We start from the raw sequence: 15599 nt of genomic DNA, 5'->3' as shown, positions 1-15599 counted from the left end.
TGTAGGAGAACGTCCCCACGGTTATTCTATGTCTCCATCATCTACCCATAGTATGCAAATACCTCCTTACCCAACCCTTCAATGCTAATGCCCCCATATGTCCCTACAGCTCTATGCTTATTTTCATTATTACATACGTTTAACAATTATTGTGATGTTTATTATAGCTCACCCGCATCATGGGAAAAAATCGATGCATACGCAAGTCGGGTTCGTAGCTACATGGAGGCAAGGCCAGGAACGCTATGTGCACAATCTTCCAGGATCATGCAGTGCAGAGGTGGCGCAACTGGCATCCACATCTAAAACGGGACAACCGGGAGTTTGGGTGTTCCGAACGGATAGGGAAGAAATAGAGGAAAAATATGAAGATAACGAAGAAAATATGCAGTCTACTGCACAACATAGGGGTAAATATACAGTTATGCCAAATAGCTCTACAAGTTACCCTTGTTCTAGAAGTACGCCTAGCTATACGAGTTCTACGGAGCCTAGCTCTACGGAACCTAGTTCTACGGAGCCTGGCTATACTGAGGAGCCCAGCACTACGGAGCCTACTTCTACCGAGCTTAGCTCTACGGAGCCTAGTTCTACCGAGCCTGGCTATACTGAGGAGCCCAGCACTACGGAGCCTACTTCTACCGAGCTTAGCTCTACGGAGCCTACTTCTACCGAGCTTAGCTCTACGGAGCCTAGCTTTACCGAGCCTGACTATACTGAGCCCAGCACTACGGAGCCTAGCTTTACCGAGCCTGACTATACTGAGCCCAGCACTACGGAGCCTAGCTTTACCGAGCCTGACTATACTGAGCCCAGCACTACGGACCCTACCGAGCCTGACTATACTGAGCCCAGCACTACGGACCCTACCGAGCCTGACTATACAGAGCCCAGCACTACGGACCCTACCGAGCCTGACTATACTGAGCCCAGCACCTCGGAGCCTAGCTTTACCGAACCAGACTATACTGAGCCTAGCTCTACCGAGCCTGACCATACTGAGCCTAGTTCAACTGAAACTAGCTCAACTGGGCAAACAACCGTAGAAGCTTGGTACGAAGAGCCTAAGTGATTAGCTGCAAGATGTGTATTTTTCGTAGTTTCGGGCCCGTAAGGGCCAGGCCGTTTATGTACAGTTAAAAATATATCTGGAAAAATGATAATTTATTTTACCAGCTGCACTTCGAAACGAAAATTAACCTACCAGATAGTCATACAAAGTTTTGAGGCAAAAGAGCTTAGGTTTGCATAATGAGGCCCAAAAAAGGAAAATCGATGTGCACCTTAATTATGATCGATGTGCATACATATGCCATACATTAATAGTATCAATTTAGTATCTCGCTCATAAACCGAAAAATCGCCAGGTCATATTCTAAAGACCACCATCTGGGCTTACCATATATTACGTCGTCAAAAATTCTCGATTGTATCACCCACCCAACGTATACTATACATTAAGGGATAGGGAATTTTAACATGGGAAATATAGGAACAAACCACTCACCCACTAAAATAATGACCTAATATATGGACGTTCCCTCTATTGTACATATTTACATATTAGTAAATTTAATGAAAAACGAGTTGGTCTATTTTAATTGAAATTTGTTGACAGTTTAATAAAGGATTAATTGACTTTATCTAGCTGCTAGAAAATATTTTTTCTTGAAGAAACGAGCGTTTTCGCCTAGTTATAAAATTACTAAATTTTACGGATTGACCAAATTACCTCAGCAGAGGTTTCTTATCATAAAAATCCGAGTCTAACCCCATGCAACATTCCATATCGATCTGATATCAGAACAAGATCATTCTAAGATATTGCCTGATATCAGGAATCGATTGTCATATTGATATCGGAACGACATCAGTGATCAAGTCTCCAGCACGTCATTTACATGATTTAAAAACGACATCAGTTTGCGATATCTATATGATATCGTAACGACATCAGACTATGATGTCGTTGACATATCACGAGATATGACATGAATAGGATATGGTCCAAGTTGAAACTGAACCGCAATATTCAATTAGTGCAAGTTGGAGTGTAGCGGCGTGGACATCAAGTTCTGTTAAAAAGGTAATTTTTTAAGTAGAATTTGTTTACAATAAAAATGAGAAAAAGTATAGTAGGTAAAAAGAGATTACAACAACTTGCAAAAAAAGAAACTAACGAAATATCTGTTGGTATAACTTATCAATCAAGTAGTCAGTTACACGAACCAGATCAGTTAATAAATAGTTTGTCCGAGGAGGGAATTGATAATCACGAGGAAAGTTATATTAATTCCACAAGTTCTAGTGACAATTCCATCCAATTTTCAGATTGTGATGATGAAAGTGATTATAAAAATTGTGAAAAAGTGACCTCATCCTCTACTGAAACCCTAGAAAGCATAAAATCTTGGGCCTTTGACTACTCAATTAATCACAGTCAGTTAACTGGACTTCTAAAAATCCTAGGTACCCATGATTGTTTTAAAACCTTTCCGTCAGACAGCAGAACTCTTATCAAGCCCGTGAAGTTTAACGCCCCTACAGAAACAGTTGTCCCTGGAGAATATGTGCATTTTGGATTGAAGACATATACTCAGCAGGTCACAAAGCTACACCCGACATTAAATTCAATCCCCCTTCAAATCAATATTGATGGTCTTCAAGTTTTCAAAAGCTGTTCATTATCATTTTGGCCAATACTGGGATATTTTGGTGGATTAAATTTCAATCCATTTGTGATTGGAGTTTATAGTGGAAATAAGAAACCAGAGAATGTCAACTTATACCTTCAAAAATTAGTTGCGGATGTCAATGCAGAACAAATTACAACAAAAGACAAATTTAAAATACAGTGTTTTGTTTGCGACGCGCCGGCAAAGTCGTTTGTGAAGGCAATTAAAGGGCATAATGGCTACCATGGTTGTGATAAGTGCTGCGCGGTTGGAAGGAGTATAAATCGGCGTATGAGTTTTTTCGAAATTAACAAAGAACTGAGAACTGATTTACAATTTCGCCAACAAAATGACGAAGACCATCATATTGGAACAACGGAATTGACGAAGATAGATGGATTGCACATGATTAATTCATTCCCTATCGACTACATGCACTTAGTCTGTTTAGGGGTAGTCAAAAAACTTTTGAAACTGTGGATAAAGGGTAAACCAAAGCATCAAAAATTGTCAGCTTTCCAGATATCTCAAATTTCAGCAAGATTAAAAGTATTCAAAAAATTTACTTCATCTGAATTTTCCCGTCAACCACGATCATTAGAAGAAGTTGACAAATGGAAGGCAACGGAACTGAGATACTTTTTACTTTATTGTGGCCCTGTGGTATTGAAAAATATTATAACTGACGAAAATTACAATTTATTTTTAAGTTTATCCATTGCGATTAGAATATTGTGTTCTGAAACATTACATATTTCCCTTAACAATTATGCAAAGTCATTACTAATTTACTTTGTCCAAGCCTTCAAAATCCTATATGGAGAAGAACAGGTGTCTTACAACATTCACGGTCTCATTCATTTAGCGGAAGACGTGAAAAATTTTGGTGTGTTGGACAGATTTAGCACATTCAAATTTGAAAATGAACTTGGACAGTTAAGAAAATTAGTTAGGACGCCCAATTTGCCACTGGAGCAACTGAAACAAAGATTATTGGAGAGGGAACTAAAATTGGAGGCGCGAAACATTCAAATAAACGGGCCATCCTCACAGCACAACAATGGACCACATCTAGAAGAATCTATTGGAAATTTTACTCAGTATCACGTATTAATTACACCGAATTATACAATTAACTGTAGGCTTCGCCGCGATACTTTCGTGTTAATACGTGAATGCGCAGTGCTTCGGATTCTTAACATTCTTCAAGACAATGATACCAGTGAGATTTATTTAGTTGGACATAAGTACAGTAAATTGGACTCGTTATTTTCCCAGCCGTGTTCGTCAAAAGTGCTTCAGATTTATAGAGCTGACGAAAATCATTATAAACTCTGTCAAATTCGTGCTTCCGAGGTTGTATATAAATGCCAAGTATTTCCTATCTCTGCAGGAGTTATCGCCGTCTTTCCACTAGTTCACCAGCTTTAAGATGTTCTACATTGTTGAAATGAAGGAGGACGAAAAGAAATGGGTTGCAGTGGTGCCACAATCATATTTCGACAACCAGACGTGTGCATGGCCAAATTCAAAAAATGCAGCAGTAGTCGTAAAATCCGGCCGCCCCCCAAAATCATCCTTTCCCCGATATGCCGCTAGGATTCTTCATGCATATGGTGTGATATTTTATGATTTAGTTAATTGCGTTGGTATTGTTCTTTGTTCTTAGTTATTTTGTTATTATTTCAGCCACATACGAGGAGGCCCGGAAGAAAATTGTGCAAGCCGAGTTGACTTCAGATTTATCTAGTACCGAGGCGGATGATTTACCTCACAAAAGGACTAGAAAACCGCAACGATTCACATCTCCTGGAAGCGATAATGACGTAGAGGACTCAGATGACGACAACGTTTTACACGATTTAAGAGGTCAGAAACGTAAATAAAAGTCTGTTTTATCGCTTCTCTTATCTCCTTCTTAATATTTCATTAATTTTATTTTTCTCAACAGCTTCCGCACATTCGAAAATAACCACTGAGGTCGTCAAAACTCACCTTCCGGAAATGCCTAGTCTTGCACTAGTTGGACATTGTACCGATGATAAAACATCGGATTCATTAGAAAACGCGGACGTCGTACTTGAGAATGCAGATGGTGCTATTCTAGCAAATTCGTCATCATCACAAATTGTGATGACGAATTTGGACGTGGGTAAGTAAAAAATTATACAATGCATTTATCATTTATCTTCTCCCATTTACTTTATCCTTAGTTCCTTTTGTTGTATTAAAATATTATTAATTAAAAATAGGTGAACTAAACATGGATCAGCTCAACTGCGCTTCTGGGTCAAGTAGTCAAAATCCTTCGAACGTTGTTGGAAAACTAAACGTTGAGTGCGCCGAAGGTTCTGAAATTTTACGGCAGAACATGGAGTGGACAGTAGCTGAAGCCTCACAGCCATTATTTGTGACCAATATTCCAAAAGGTAACATTTTTTGGTGGACGTAACACTTTTTATTTCCATAAACATTGTAACTTTTATGATTTTATTAAATTTAGCTGAGTGGAGCAAACTTCTTACGGACGTGGCATTAATTAAACTTAACTTGGATAATATAAATAAGAGGCTCACAAATTTTTGCAAGGAGGATTTAAAATCCAAGGAACCGCCAATAATTGAAAAACCATTTGACAATTTAGCTGAGTTTCTCGCATTTGACGAGTCACTTATGCACAATGAAGGAAGACAACTAAGACTTGTAAGATGGCTTGTTTATATATAAATATGAACTATTTTTTGAGAGAATTATTTAAATATTAATCATGTATTTTTTACAGAAGCGTCACATTTCTCGTGGAGGTAGCTCAAAAGTCCCGGAAGTCGTTGGCGACATCCTAAAGAAGCTATTTACTAACTTTTTAGCTCTTGGGATTAGCTTTAAAGGGTTAAAGCAAAATTACAATTTTTCATCAACAACGTGCTGGACTGTCATGTCAGGTACCGTATGCATAATATTATAGTATATAGTAATTGCAATCAGTATAAATATGTACTGATTGTAAATGTCTCATTCCATAGATTACATAGGTGAAGCCAAACCGGAAATTTCAGAGAAAGAATTGGCTAAAGCTGTAATTTCCTGGTTCCAGCACGCAGGTGACCGACTGAAGGCTGAGCAAACTACTAAAAAATCCAATACTAAATAATTTTTTAGCTTAAAATCATTAATGCGTGTACTGTTTGTAGAATGTTAAGTAAATAAATAAATTTTGAAGAAAATAATACCATGTCAGTGTATGTCATTTTTGTGCCAACGCATGACATCCATCAGACATCAATACGATATCTAAACAATATCAGCGGTTAGACTTAGTCTGACATCGTGGCGATGTCGGAGTGAACATCTTTATGATATCAAAAGTTGGGAAATAGCGATCCAATCTAGACATACACTGATGTAGTTCTGACGCTCACTGATGTCGTGTGGATATGTTCATATCCAAGTTTTTGTATCATTTTGATATCATATTGATATCAGTAAGTTGCATGGGACGTTACTTAACCTCCGATTGTAAGTCAAATAACAATAATGCTTTTAACATGCTTATCATTTTGTCTCAATCGGTTAAAAAAATTGCGTTCAACTAACACTTTATGGCCATACAGTGGAGTTATTTGTGCGTGTCACCTCATTTGCATAAATCTCACGATGTCCATTTTCGGACTTTCCTTTCCACGTTAATTAAACTCTGTCCCTCCTCGAATGCGTCGAAATATGCAAATGAGGTGACTGACACGCACAAATAATTCCACAGTATATTTCTGTTTTCTTGCTGTTCAGTTTACATCGATTAAAAATAAGATTGTTTTGAATATGAGTCAATAAGATTTTATTTATTGTCAATTTTAAAATCAGCTATAAATTGTGAATTTTTAACAAAATTATTGAATAATATAATATGAAAACAATAAATTGTATTTCTTCAAATGCAGAGATCACGGGCAGAAACCGACGCAACCGGGGTCAGCCCCCTCACAACTGATGTCCGAACAGGAGCCCCCCGTGCAGGAGGCAGTCTCACATGGCCCCTGTTTCCCCGTGTAACACCAGCTCCCCGAAGATCCCGAACAGTATCGCCAACACCACCCGGCTGGCGGCCATTTGCTGCTGCACCCCGAGCTCCCCACTTGACCCTCCGTTAGGGACGCGACCATCAGCAGGACCACCACGCAGGAAAGGATGACTCGCATTGACAGCATTTCTGAAAAATAAATACAAATTTTTAGATTTAAATTGGCAATTTTATAAAAACGAACTTGTAAATTTTGAAGAGTAATTTTTTCAATTTTTGTCAATTTTTTAAAAAAGTTGCACGATTTTGAACGATATAGATTCTATTTCTAAAATATTTGAAAATTCGGTCATTCTGCGTCCTTACAAAAATGAAAAGATACGGATTATTTCTAGACATTACGGGAAAAATCGGTTTAAAAATTTGTTTGAGTTGATCACTCCATTGAAACTTTGTATTAAAGGAAACAATAATTTGGAAAATTTAGGTAAAAAATTAGTCTAAATAGTTTTACCTGATTGTGTACGACGAATTTGACTAACCAAAACGCAATAATTTTATTATTTTGGCACTTGTACCTTGTAGATAAAATAGTTCTGCAGTAGGGGACACAAAAAGATTATTAAAATTTATTTTCGAAAAAATTTTACCATTAATTTTCCAAATAAGTTCACGAGTTTTTTAGGATTCCGCGACAGCTGATTAACTCGGGTCCTTCTCTAAAACTGTTTATACAAAATCTTGACTGTTTGTTTTAATATTACTTAGGACACTTCCAGCTTTACCCTCAATCTTCATTTGACCCAGTCTGTCCGTTTTCAAGGTCAGCAGGTCAATTTCCCGGTGCACGGTCCGATTTATCACTTTTCATGGAAAAGTATCAGCGACGATGGAGGCACAACGTTATGTAATTCATTGTGGATTCTTTTATTATTTCATGCAATGATTATCTAGGGTTGTAATATTAACAATCATCCACCTCTGACCTCTTGGGTTATCATGCTATATGAGTAATTCAGTTTGGAAAGTGTTTTTTTGGCTCCTTCCAACTCTGGGGGCACTGAAGGGGGATTTTTGAAGCTATCGCCCTAAAATTTTAAACATATCTTTCTGAGAGTATGATCTTACAGCCTACAAAAAATCAGTTCAAAATTCAACTCCCCGCCAGAGATATTCATCCGCGAATTCGTCAAAACCATGTCCTAACGCCTTTTGTAGGATGGGATTTCCCATGAGTTGTGACAAATCTGTCTGTAAATCAAGCGAGGTTCATCACGTGTATGAAGCATGCGATTGTTCAAGGGTACCAGCATGTCCCTCTGATTGGAAATTACTGTGTGTTGAGTTCAACGAAAGGGGTAAAAAAATCGATCACATCCTTCACGCAAAGAACATATTTACATATTATCGAATCTACACTGATTTTTACAAGTACCAAAAATTGACCATGGATTCCATGTTTTTGGGTGGCGTACTGCTAGTGCACCTTAAAAATATCCGTAAGATTGGCAACTGTCGTTCTACAAATGCATTTTTACATATGTACACTGACGACCCCGTCTGGAAATCCCAAGTTTTTTGAGACCCTTGGACCTCAAGTTGACTCACAAAGGAGTTTGTGGAATATTTCCAAAATTTTCCATGCTAATATTCTCCCAACACTCGCTTTGTATACCTAGATCATATTTATGCATGCATTTATGTTGGTGAATTGTGTATATTTTTAAGGATTTTTAGAGAGCACTCTTCCACCGCGTGTTAAATAAACAATGGGTTAACTTATATAGTATCCTCAATGTAATTGTAATCCATCTTGGAGGATGATCCTTGTTTGTCTGGGCAATGTACATTTATGTCGATAATCATGGCGTGCTCTGCCATATGTAATTGTTAATCACTTAAAGAAAGTGATTGGAACTCGTTGGGAACATTTTATTTCAATTCTCCAATCATAATTAACGACATTTCATAAGTTTACATGCAAAATACTTAATTATAAAATGTGTACATATGTAAATATGTATGTACGAAACAAATTATTTCATTCTAGCCACGTTACAATCTGGAAATCTATCTACATATTAATTTATTTTAAATTAATGTAGGTATGTACATATGCATGTAAATAAGTGGTATTAAATTAGATACACATATCGAAACAAAAATTTTAGCATAGAATTTCTTCTAGGAATTTGTATATGTTCATAGGAACATTTTCACTTTACACATATTTGATATAATATTTATGTAACTACACCGTTTTGTCATCATATAAACACTGTTTATTAAACAGTTCGTCAATTTTTCCTGAAAAAAACGAATACTTAAATATTATTACGTTCCATCATAATTCATAAATAAGTAAAATAAATTTCTTCAAACCTGCCAAGTGTCTGACTCCACACTTGTCCACGGCACTTTTCAAGTTTTTACTGCTCAAAAGAAACGATTTTTCTTTCTCCAATCTGTACAAATTTTCATTTACAGTGGTTTTCAAACTCGGTTTGAAGAAATTTTCCGGCTTGTGTGCATCGGTCTTCTCTAGATTGTTGAAAAACAGCGAAATGTTTTCATATGTCCAAATTTGCTTACATTTTTGCAGCAATTCTCGCAAAAATTGAATATCTAAATTGAAGAAAGTTGTTTAAACATATATGTAATGGCAACTTATGCATATTGGCTTATCCAATTAAAATATTTTTAATTACTCTGTTTCTTAAGAGGACTCTGGGTTAAAGTTGGACAGCTATTGGGCTCATTATGCGTCTGGAGATATTCTACTTTACGCATGCCAGGGTCTGCAAATCCAAAATTATTTTACACTTAAGACACAAATACCGGAATAAAATTAAGGGAGGCATTCATTACGACTTCGCATGGGAAGCAATTTTACCAAAAATATTGACTTGAAATTTCATTTGGGAACTTATTTATGTGGCTGCAAGACTAAATAGTCCGCACGATTTTTTCAAAATTATTTCCCCATGCGAACTCATAATGAATACCCCCAAGATTTCATACCAGAATATACACATTGATGGGTATAAAATTCTGTGCTGTCGTCAAATTTTCTTGAGTCGACGTAATTTGATCCTTCATTTCTTGCTACATAAGAACCAAAATTATCGCTGCTCCCATGTCGGAAAAAGTGCTTCCTGCCCACCTCGATTGGAACGAGACGCCCTCTCAAATCCGAATCCTGCCTCTTTCTTGGATCTTCACTTGCCAATTTGACCACAAATTTGCCCAATTCTGGATAATTTCTGGCCAACCTTTCCCCAACGATGCCACTATACGTTATCTTTTCAAATTTTTTCACCCTCGCAAAATTATCTTGCGGATATGGATCGAAAATCTCTGAAATGATAAGCCCAACCGCATAAACATCCACGGCTTGACCGTACCGCGCCATGCCGGGTTTATTTGGATGGCTGATATCCATTTCGGGCGCGCGATAAGTCTCATTTCCGACTTTTTCCGTCATAGTTATGGCTACTCGGTTAGTTTCCTCCAGCCATAGTAATTTTGATAAGCCAAAATCCCCAATTTTTATAGGGAGGCCAAAATCTCCATTTTTCATAGGGATACTAAAATAGACGTTTTCCGGTCTTAAATCTCGATGAATTAGACCCTCCCGATGAATATAGTTGACCCCATCGATCAACCCTTGACATATTTCGGCTCTATCGAACTTTCTTGAAAAATCTTCATCCACTCCTTCTAAATCGTCTGACTCCTTAATTAACCAAGATCGCAAAGTGTAGCCGCAAAGTTCCATTTGAATATACAAACCGGAAATTATGCTCGTCTCGTCACCAGAATCTAAGCAGTCGTGGATAAATTCGGGCAGATTTTCGGCACCAGGTCGAAGAATTTCTTTTAGTTCGAGGGATTGAAAGTGGAAAAAGTTGCAGGTTTTGTACTTGACGATATTTTTATGGTTTAGCTTTGCGCAATTTTTCGCTTCTTTGATTATTTTCGCATTTTCCTCCACTTGAATTCCTTCGTCTCGATTGACTATTAGTTTTACGGCACTGATGGACTCGTCAATTTTATTAAAGGCAGAAATTACAACGCCGAACGCGCCACTTCCTAAAAGTTCTAGGGTTTCGAAATCCCATGGGTGACCTGGAGGATAGGATTAAATATAATGAAATGACATTTTTTTTACTGATACTAAAGCTCAAAGCAATGGTCTTTTTTTACTTATGCATTTTGATAGCCTCATGGCGACTACCACTTTTTATACAATCACATTGTTGTTAAAACATTTGTTTTACCTGGGTTTTGAGCCATTGTTTTCCAATATCTACAACGTAAAAGACAGTGTAGCGATGAAGTGTCGATCTATTTGTAGCAAATATTGGCTTCTGTTTGCTGTCCGTTCGAATAATTAAACTTGACTAAAGGTCAGACAACAAAATGATCTGAGTGATATAGTAAGTTTTGTACTTATATATTTGGGGGCACGATTAAGTAAAGTGGTGCACAATTGATTTGATTAGATTAAGTGTAGGATGATTTATATGAACTCGTGACGTAAACAATTCCATTCACCTTTTTTGGCATAGAGATTAGAAATGCAAGTATGTATTACATAGACTTGGATTCACATTAACGACTACAGTATTCCAAATTCTATACTTTCGAACTTTAAAGGATTGATACTCAAAAAAGTAATTCAATCGGCACCCTTAAGGAATAAAGGTGAAGGGTCAAACTTCCATGTACATATGCACATATTTTTATCATTTGGGCATAAAATTGATTGAACTACTTCCACACTATACGTCATAAATAAGTATGTACATACGTATGTATTTATCTGCTAAATGTGGTTAATCTTATCAGTTTTGAGTGGAGTTGAATCCACTCTGAAATGCTTGACCGTATCAGCACATCCGTTGGTATTTAGGGAGCGTCCATAAATCACGTGATCGATTAGAGGGGGGAGGGGGTCTGAAATTTGTCACCAATTATCACGGTGGGGGGGGGGGTAGATGGTCAGATGTCACGTGATATGAGTAAAAGTTTTTAACTTTTATATACGTCAATAAATGTCATGAGAGTTATACTCTCTTGCCATACCACACGCACTTTATATAAATTTGATTTTCATTTAGCATATTTAGAAACTTGCTTCGACTTAAATTCTTATGTCTGACTGGCGTGTTAAACAGTTATTTACACGTGTGTATTGTACCTCTAATTTGATTAATGATTTAAAAAATGTTGTTATTCCGGACAACATGATTTAATTTGAGCATCATCTCCTGTCACGTGACCGGTGGGGGGGGGGTAGCGAAATTATCACCACCGGTCACCAAGGGGGGGGAGGGGGTCAAAATTGTCCAAAAATCGATCACGTGATTTATGGACGCTCCCTTAGTGATGACTAAAATAATGTTTTGTCATTATTAAGTAATTTGGTGTCCATATCCTGTCACAAATATGTACTTATTTATTAAGCTCGTGAGGATATCCTGTGGCGGTCAAATTATTATCGGATTATTCAATAATCAGATAATAATTTGACTGGGACAATAATCATTATTGTAAATATAAACATGTACATATCGGTATATTTAGCTCTGCTATAAATGGGGAAATTCCAAGAAATTTAGTATGGGCTGGGCACATATGTGGCTGTCTCCATGAAAAGGGACCTTGTTCATACTTTTCTCATTTTCTACAAGCGGCAAAATACCAAAACAGAAAACTTTCAGCGAAACCCATTTCGTCAACAAGTTATGCGGTAAAACCGCGGAAAAGAACTATTTTTTAACACTAAGTACGTTATATCCCACGATTATGCCCATTAAAAGTCGAATTTTGGATATCCCGCCATAGCTCAAAAACCAGGTCGATTTCGAATAAATTGTAAATAGGAGAAATCTAAGGTGGGCCATTCCAAAGACGGTCCCACTTTGCTTCGGTCGCTAGAATGTAACATCTTGGCTGTAGTATTGGTAAGAAATTTGCAGCCGAAATTGCGAAAATTTTCAAAGCTTTGAACTTAGCGCCAGACACAAGCTGCATTTCGAAAAATGGTTTATGAGAGGAAATACCACATAGCTCTGAGGAATAATTATCTAGTTGCAATATCTTCAAAAAGTCAATCTTGTTCATGCTACCCTTGTCAGAATGACACGACCCGAAAATCGACATTTTGAATTTTCGCGCCAAAAGGAGGCATGATATGAAAAAAATTTCCGACTAAAATTTGTAGCTATTCCACCTGTGGATATAACCCTGTCGCTGGTTTTTTTTAATCTTTGGCCTAAATCATTTACGGTGGTATTTAGTGTTATTTTGTAAAACAAAACGTTTTGGTGCATATTTCAAAAACGTTTCAAAATTTCGAAAAACGGTATGCGTGCCCTATACCTAGATTTGGGAGACGGTCATAAAGTTCTTTTACCTTATCTTTCTATCTTGTAAGGTTTCGCCACACGAGCATTTTTATTTAACATTGGAGTGTCTGCTGACATACTATACCTTTCATATACACATCCAGCAAGTGAACGTGGATAGAAAAAATAGAAAAAGCTGAATTGGCGAAATAAATATTAATGTTAAGCATTCCACTTCAAATTTAAAACTTAAGGTTGTACAGGTTTGCTTTACCTAATAAAATAATGAAATTTGCGCCTTGACCTTTTTGAGCACCTTAACGTGACCTAGACACTTAACCTGGGGCGATAAACCTCAAATTTAAAATGTAAGGTCATTCAGGCCTGTATTGGCCTATGCAAATCTATTATTAGCGCCATATGAGCTACAATACTAAATTTTAAAACAGTGTTCTAAATTTAATCAATATAAAAATTTTCGCCAAAATGTCGTTTTGCCATATTTTCGATGCAGCACTTTGAATTTAAATAACTTTACTTGTAGTTAACAGATTGAGCTAAAATAAATGGCAAATTAAAGCCTGAGGCAAGAACTTCCATAATAAATTAAAGTCGCTAAAGTAGATATTTGGTGAATAAGGTCCCTTTTCATGGAGACAGTCACATATTACCGCTACATTGCTAGATTGGTTTTTCCGTTGTAACACGTTAAGTTAGAGCAGGTCTGGAGGAGTTATTTACCCATCCTCCCCCCAAGCAGCCCATATAGCACAGCGGTCTTCGCGGCAAGCGTTTTGGGGTCGTGGGTTCGAACCCCGGTCGCGGCATTTATCCTCGTTTGCATTTTTCTTGATTTTGTAGACCTTTTTTTAGTGGGGGTTTCATAACTTTGACATATGATGACCTGGTGACTATGTGCACCGAAACCGAATTATCCTAATATTTTACACCAGTTCATTTTATTTTGGCGTTCAAATTATTAAATTTGGATAGTTGAATGATTTTCACGCCAAACTAAAATAAACTGGTGTTAAATAATAGGATAATTCGGCTGATTCGGGTAATATAATCGAAGTAAATTAGCCGAATCATCCGAATGATCCTATTATTTAACACCAGTTTATTTTAGTTTGGCGTGAAAATCATTCAACTATCCAAATTTAATAATTTGAACGCCAAAATAAAATGAACTGGTGTAAAATATTAGGATAATTCGGTTTCGGTGCACATAGTCACCAGGTCATCATATGTCAAAGTTATGAAACCCCCACTAAAAAAAGGTCTACAAAATCAAGAAAAATGCAAACGAGGATAAATGCCGCGACCGGGGTTCGAACCCACGACCCCAAAACTTTGAGGCTTGCCGTGAAGACCGCTGTGCTATATGGGCTGCTTGGGGGGAGGATGGGTAAATAACTCCTCCAGACCTGCTCTAACTTAACGTGTTACAACGGAAAAACCAATCTAGCAATGTAGCGGTAATACATAAATATATACTCAGGTGAGCTTGTGCCTTTGTTCGAGCATGAGTCCCACTTTTTCTGTTGTATGCACATCTACTTCCATAAAGCGTTAGTGTTAAGTTCTGCCTGGGTCCCTGTGGCTCTCAATGCAAATTGCCCCGTAGAGGAGACAAAGAAGGACGTGGAGCAACGGTTGCATGCATGAATTTTCTGCATGAGTCTCACTTCGCCTGCACGTGACTTTCACGTACGCTTGCCATCAATCTCAAATTAAATGTCTTTGTATATTTGCAGTGTGCAAGTAAATTGAGTGAGTGAGCAGTATACATCCATACATCACTCATCAATAGTGGTTATCATGATAAGTGATCTTGATAAACACTATTAATTAATTATTTTAGTTTGAGAAACTCCACCCACAGCGAGTGGCATATCAATTCGAATGTATTTTTTACGCTGAATCCAACGCCATTAATGGTTTTGACCTCCGAGGCCCCCGTGACCTTGCCGTGACCGTGGTGTCCAAATATGGCTTATTCGTTATGTCGCATATCAATTCGAATGTATTTTTGATGCTGAATCCGAATCCGTCAATAGCTTGGCGTTAATTGTAGAAGTTAACGGGGTTTATGGAACTTAACGGGAGCGTGAAGCGTGGGAATTTAAATAGTTAGCTATGCAGTTACTCCCACGCGACGGGAATTTAAGTAATTAACTATTCAACTACCCCCACAGGGGGAAATTAAATTGTACTGTGACCAGGTTAATTAAAATGCAGTATGATTTGGGCAAACCCTCACTCTGATGTATGTATGTAGTATGACAAAGTCTTCACTGCGAATTATTTAAAGTATAGTATGACGGATTTTTCGCTTTGGGCACACCCCCCACTCTAGAACCCGGCCTTGGCCGGGCTATACGCTAGTCTACTCTAATAAAGCGTTAGTGTTAAGTTCTGGCTGCCTGGCTGGGTCCCTGTGGCTCTCAATGCAAGTTGCCCCGTAGAGAGACAAAGAAGGAAGCGGAGCAACCACTGCATGCATGAATTTTCATACTGCATGAGTCTCACTTCGCCTGCATGTGACTTTCA

General features: G+C 37.6%; 2 protein-coding genes across 2 annotated transcripts; one reads left to right on the top strand and one right to left on the bottom strand.

The window, feature by feature from the left end:
• The first annotated feature begins 4087 nt into the window (after positions 1-4087).
• On the top strand, positions 4088-5904 carry LOC118433983. Its single transcript, XM_035846539.1, has 7 exons — positions 4088-4291; positions 4365-4544; positions 4627-4827; positions 4928-5104; positions 5179-5378; positions 5458-5617; positions 5699-5904. The coding sequence occupies exons 1-7, from the start codon at positions 4108-4110 to the stop codon at positions 5824-5826; spliced, it is 1230 nt and encodes a 409-aa protein (XP_035702432.1). The 5' UTR covers positions 4088-4107; the 3' UTR covers positions 5827-5904.
• Positions 5905-8611: 2707 nt separating this feature from the next.
• On the bottom strand, positions 8612-11306 carry LOC110843708 (eukaryotic translation initiation factor 2-alpha kinase). Its single transcript, XM_022089770.2, has 5 exons — positions 10974-11306; positions 9715-10821; positions 9402-9491; positions 9076-9318; positions 8612-9000 (listed from the first exon to the last, which is right to left on the bottom strand). The coding sequence occupies exons 1-5, from the start codon at positions 10987-10989 to the stop codon at positions 8945-8947; spliced, it is 1512 nt and encodes a 503-aa protein (XP_021945462.1). The 5' UTR covers positions 10990-11306; the 3' UTR covers positions 8612-8944.
• Positions 11307-15599: the final 4293 nt, after the last annotated feature.

This window comes from Folsomia candida, unplaced genomic scaffold, assembly GCF_002217175.1.
Source record: "Folsomia candida strain VU population unplaced genomic scaffold, ASM221717v1 Fcan01_Sc001, whole genome shotgun sequence".
Classification (NCBI taxonomy): Eukaryota; Metazoa; Arthropoda; class Collembola; order Entomobryomorpha; family Isotomidae; genus Folsomia; species Folsomia candida.
The sequence above is the reverse complement of the archived record's forward strand: the minus strand, read 5'-3'. Positions and strand labels throughout refer to the sequence as shown.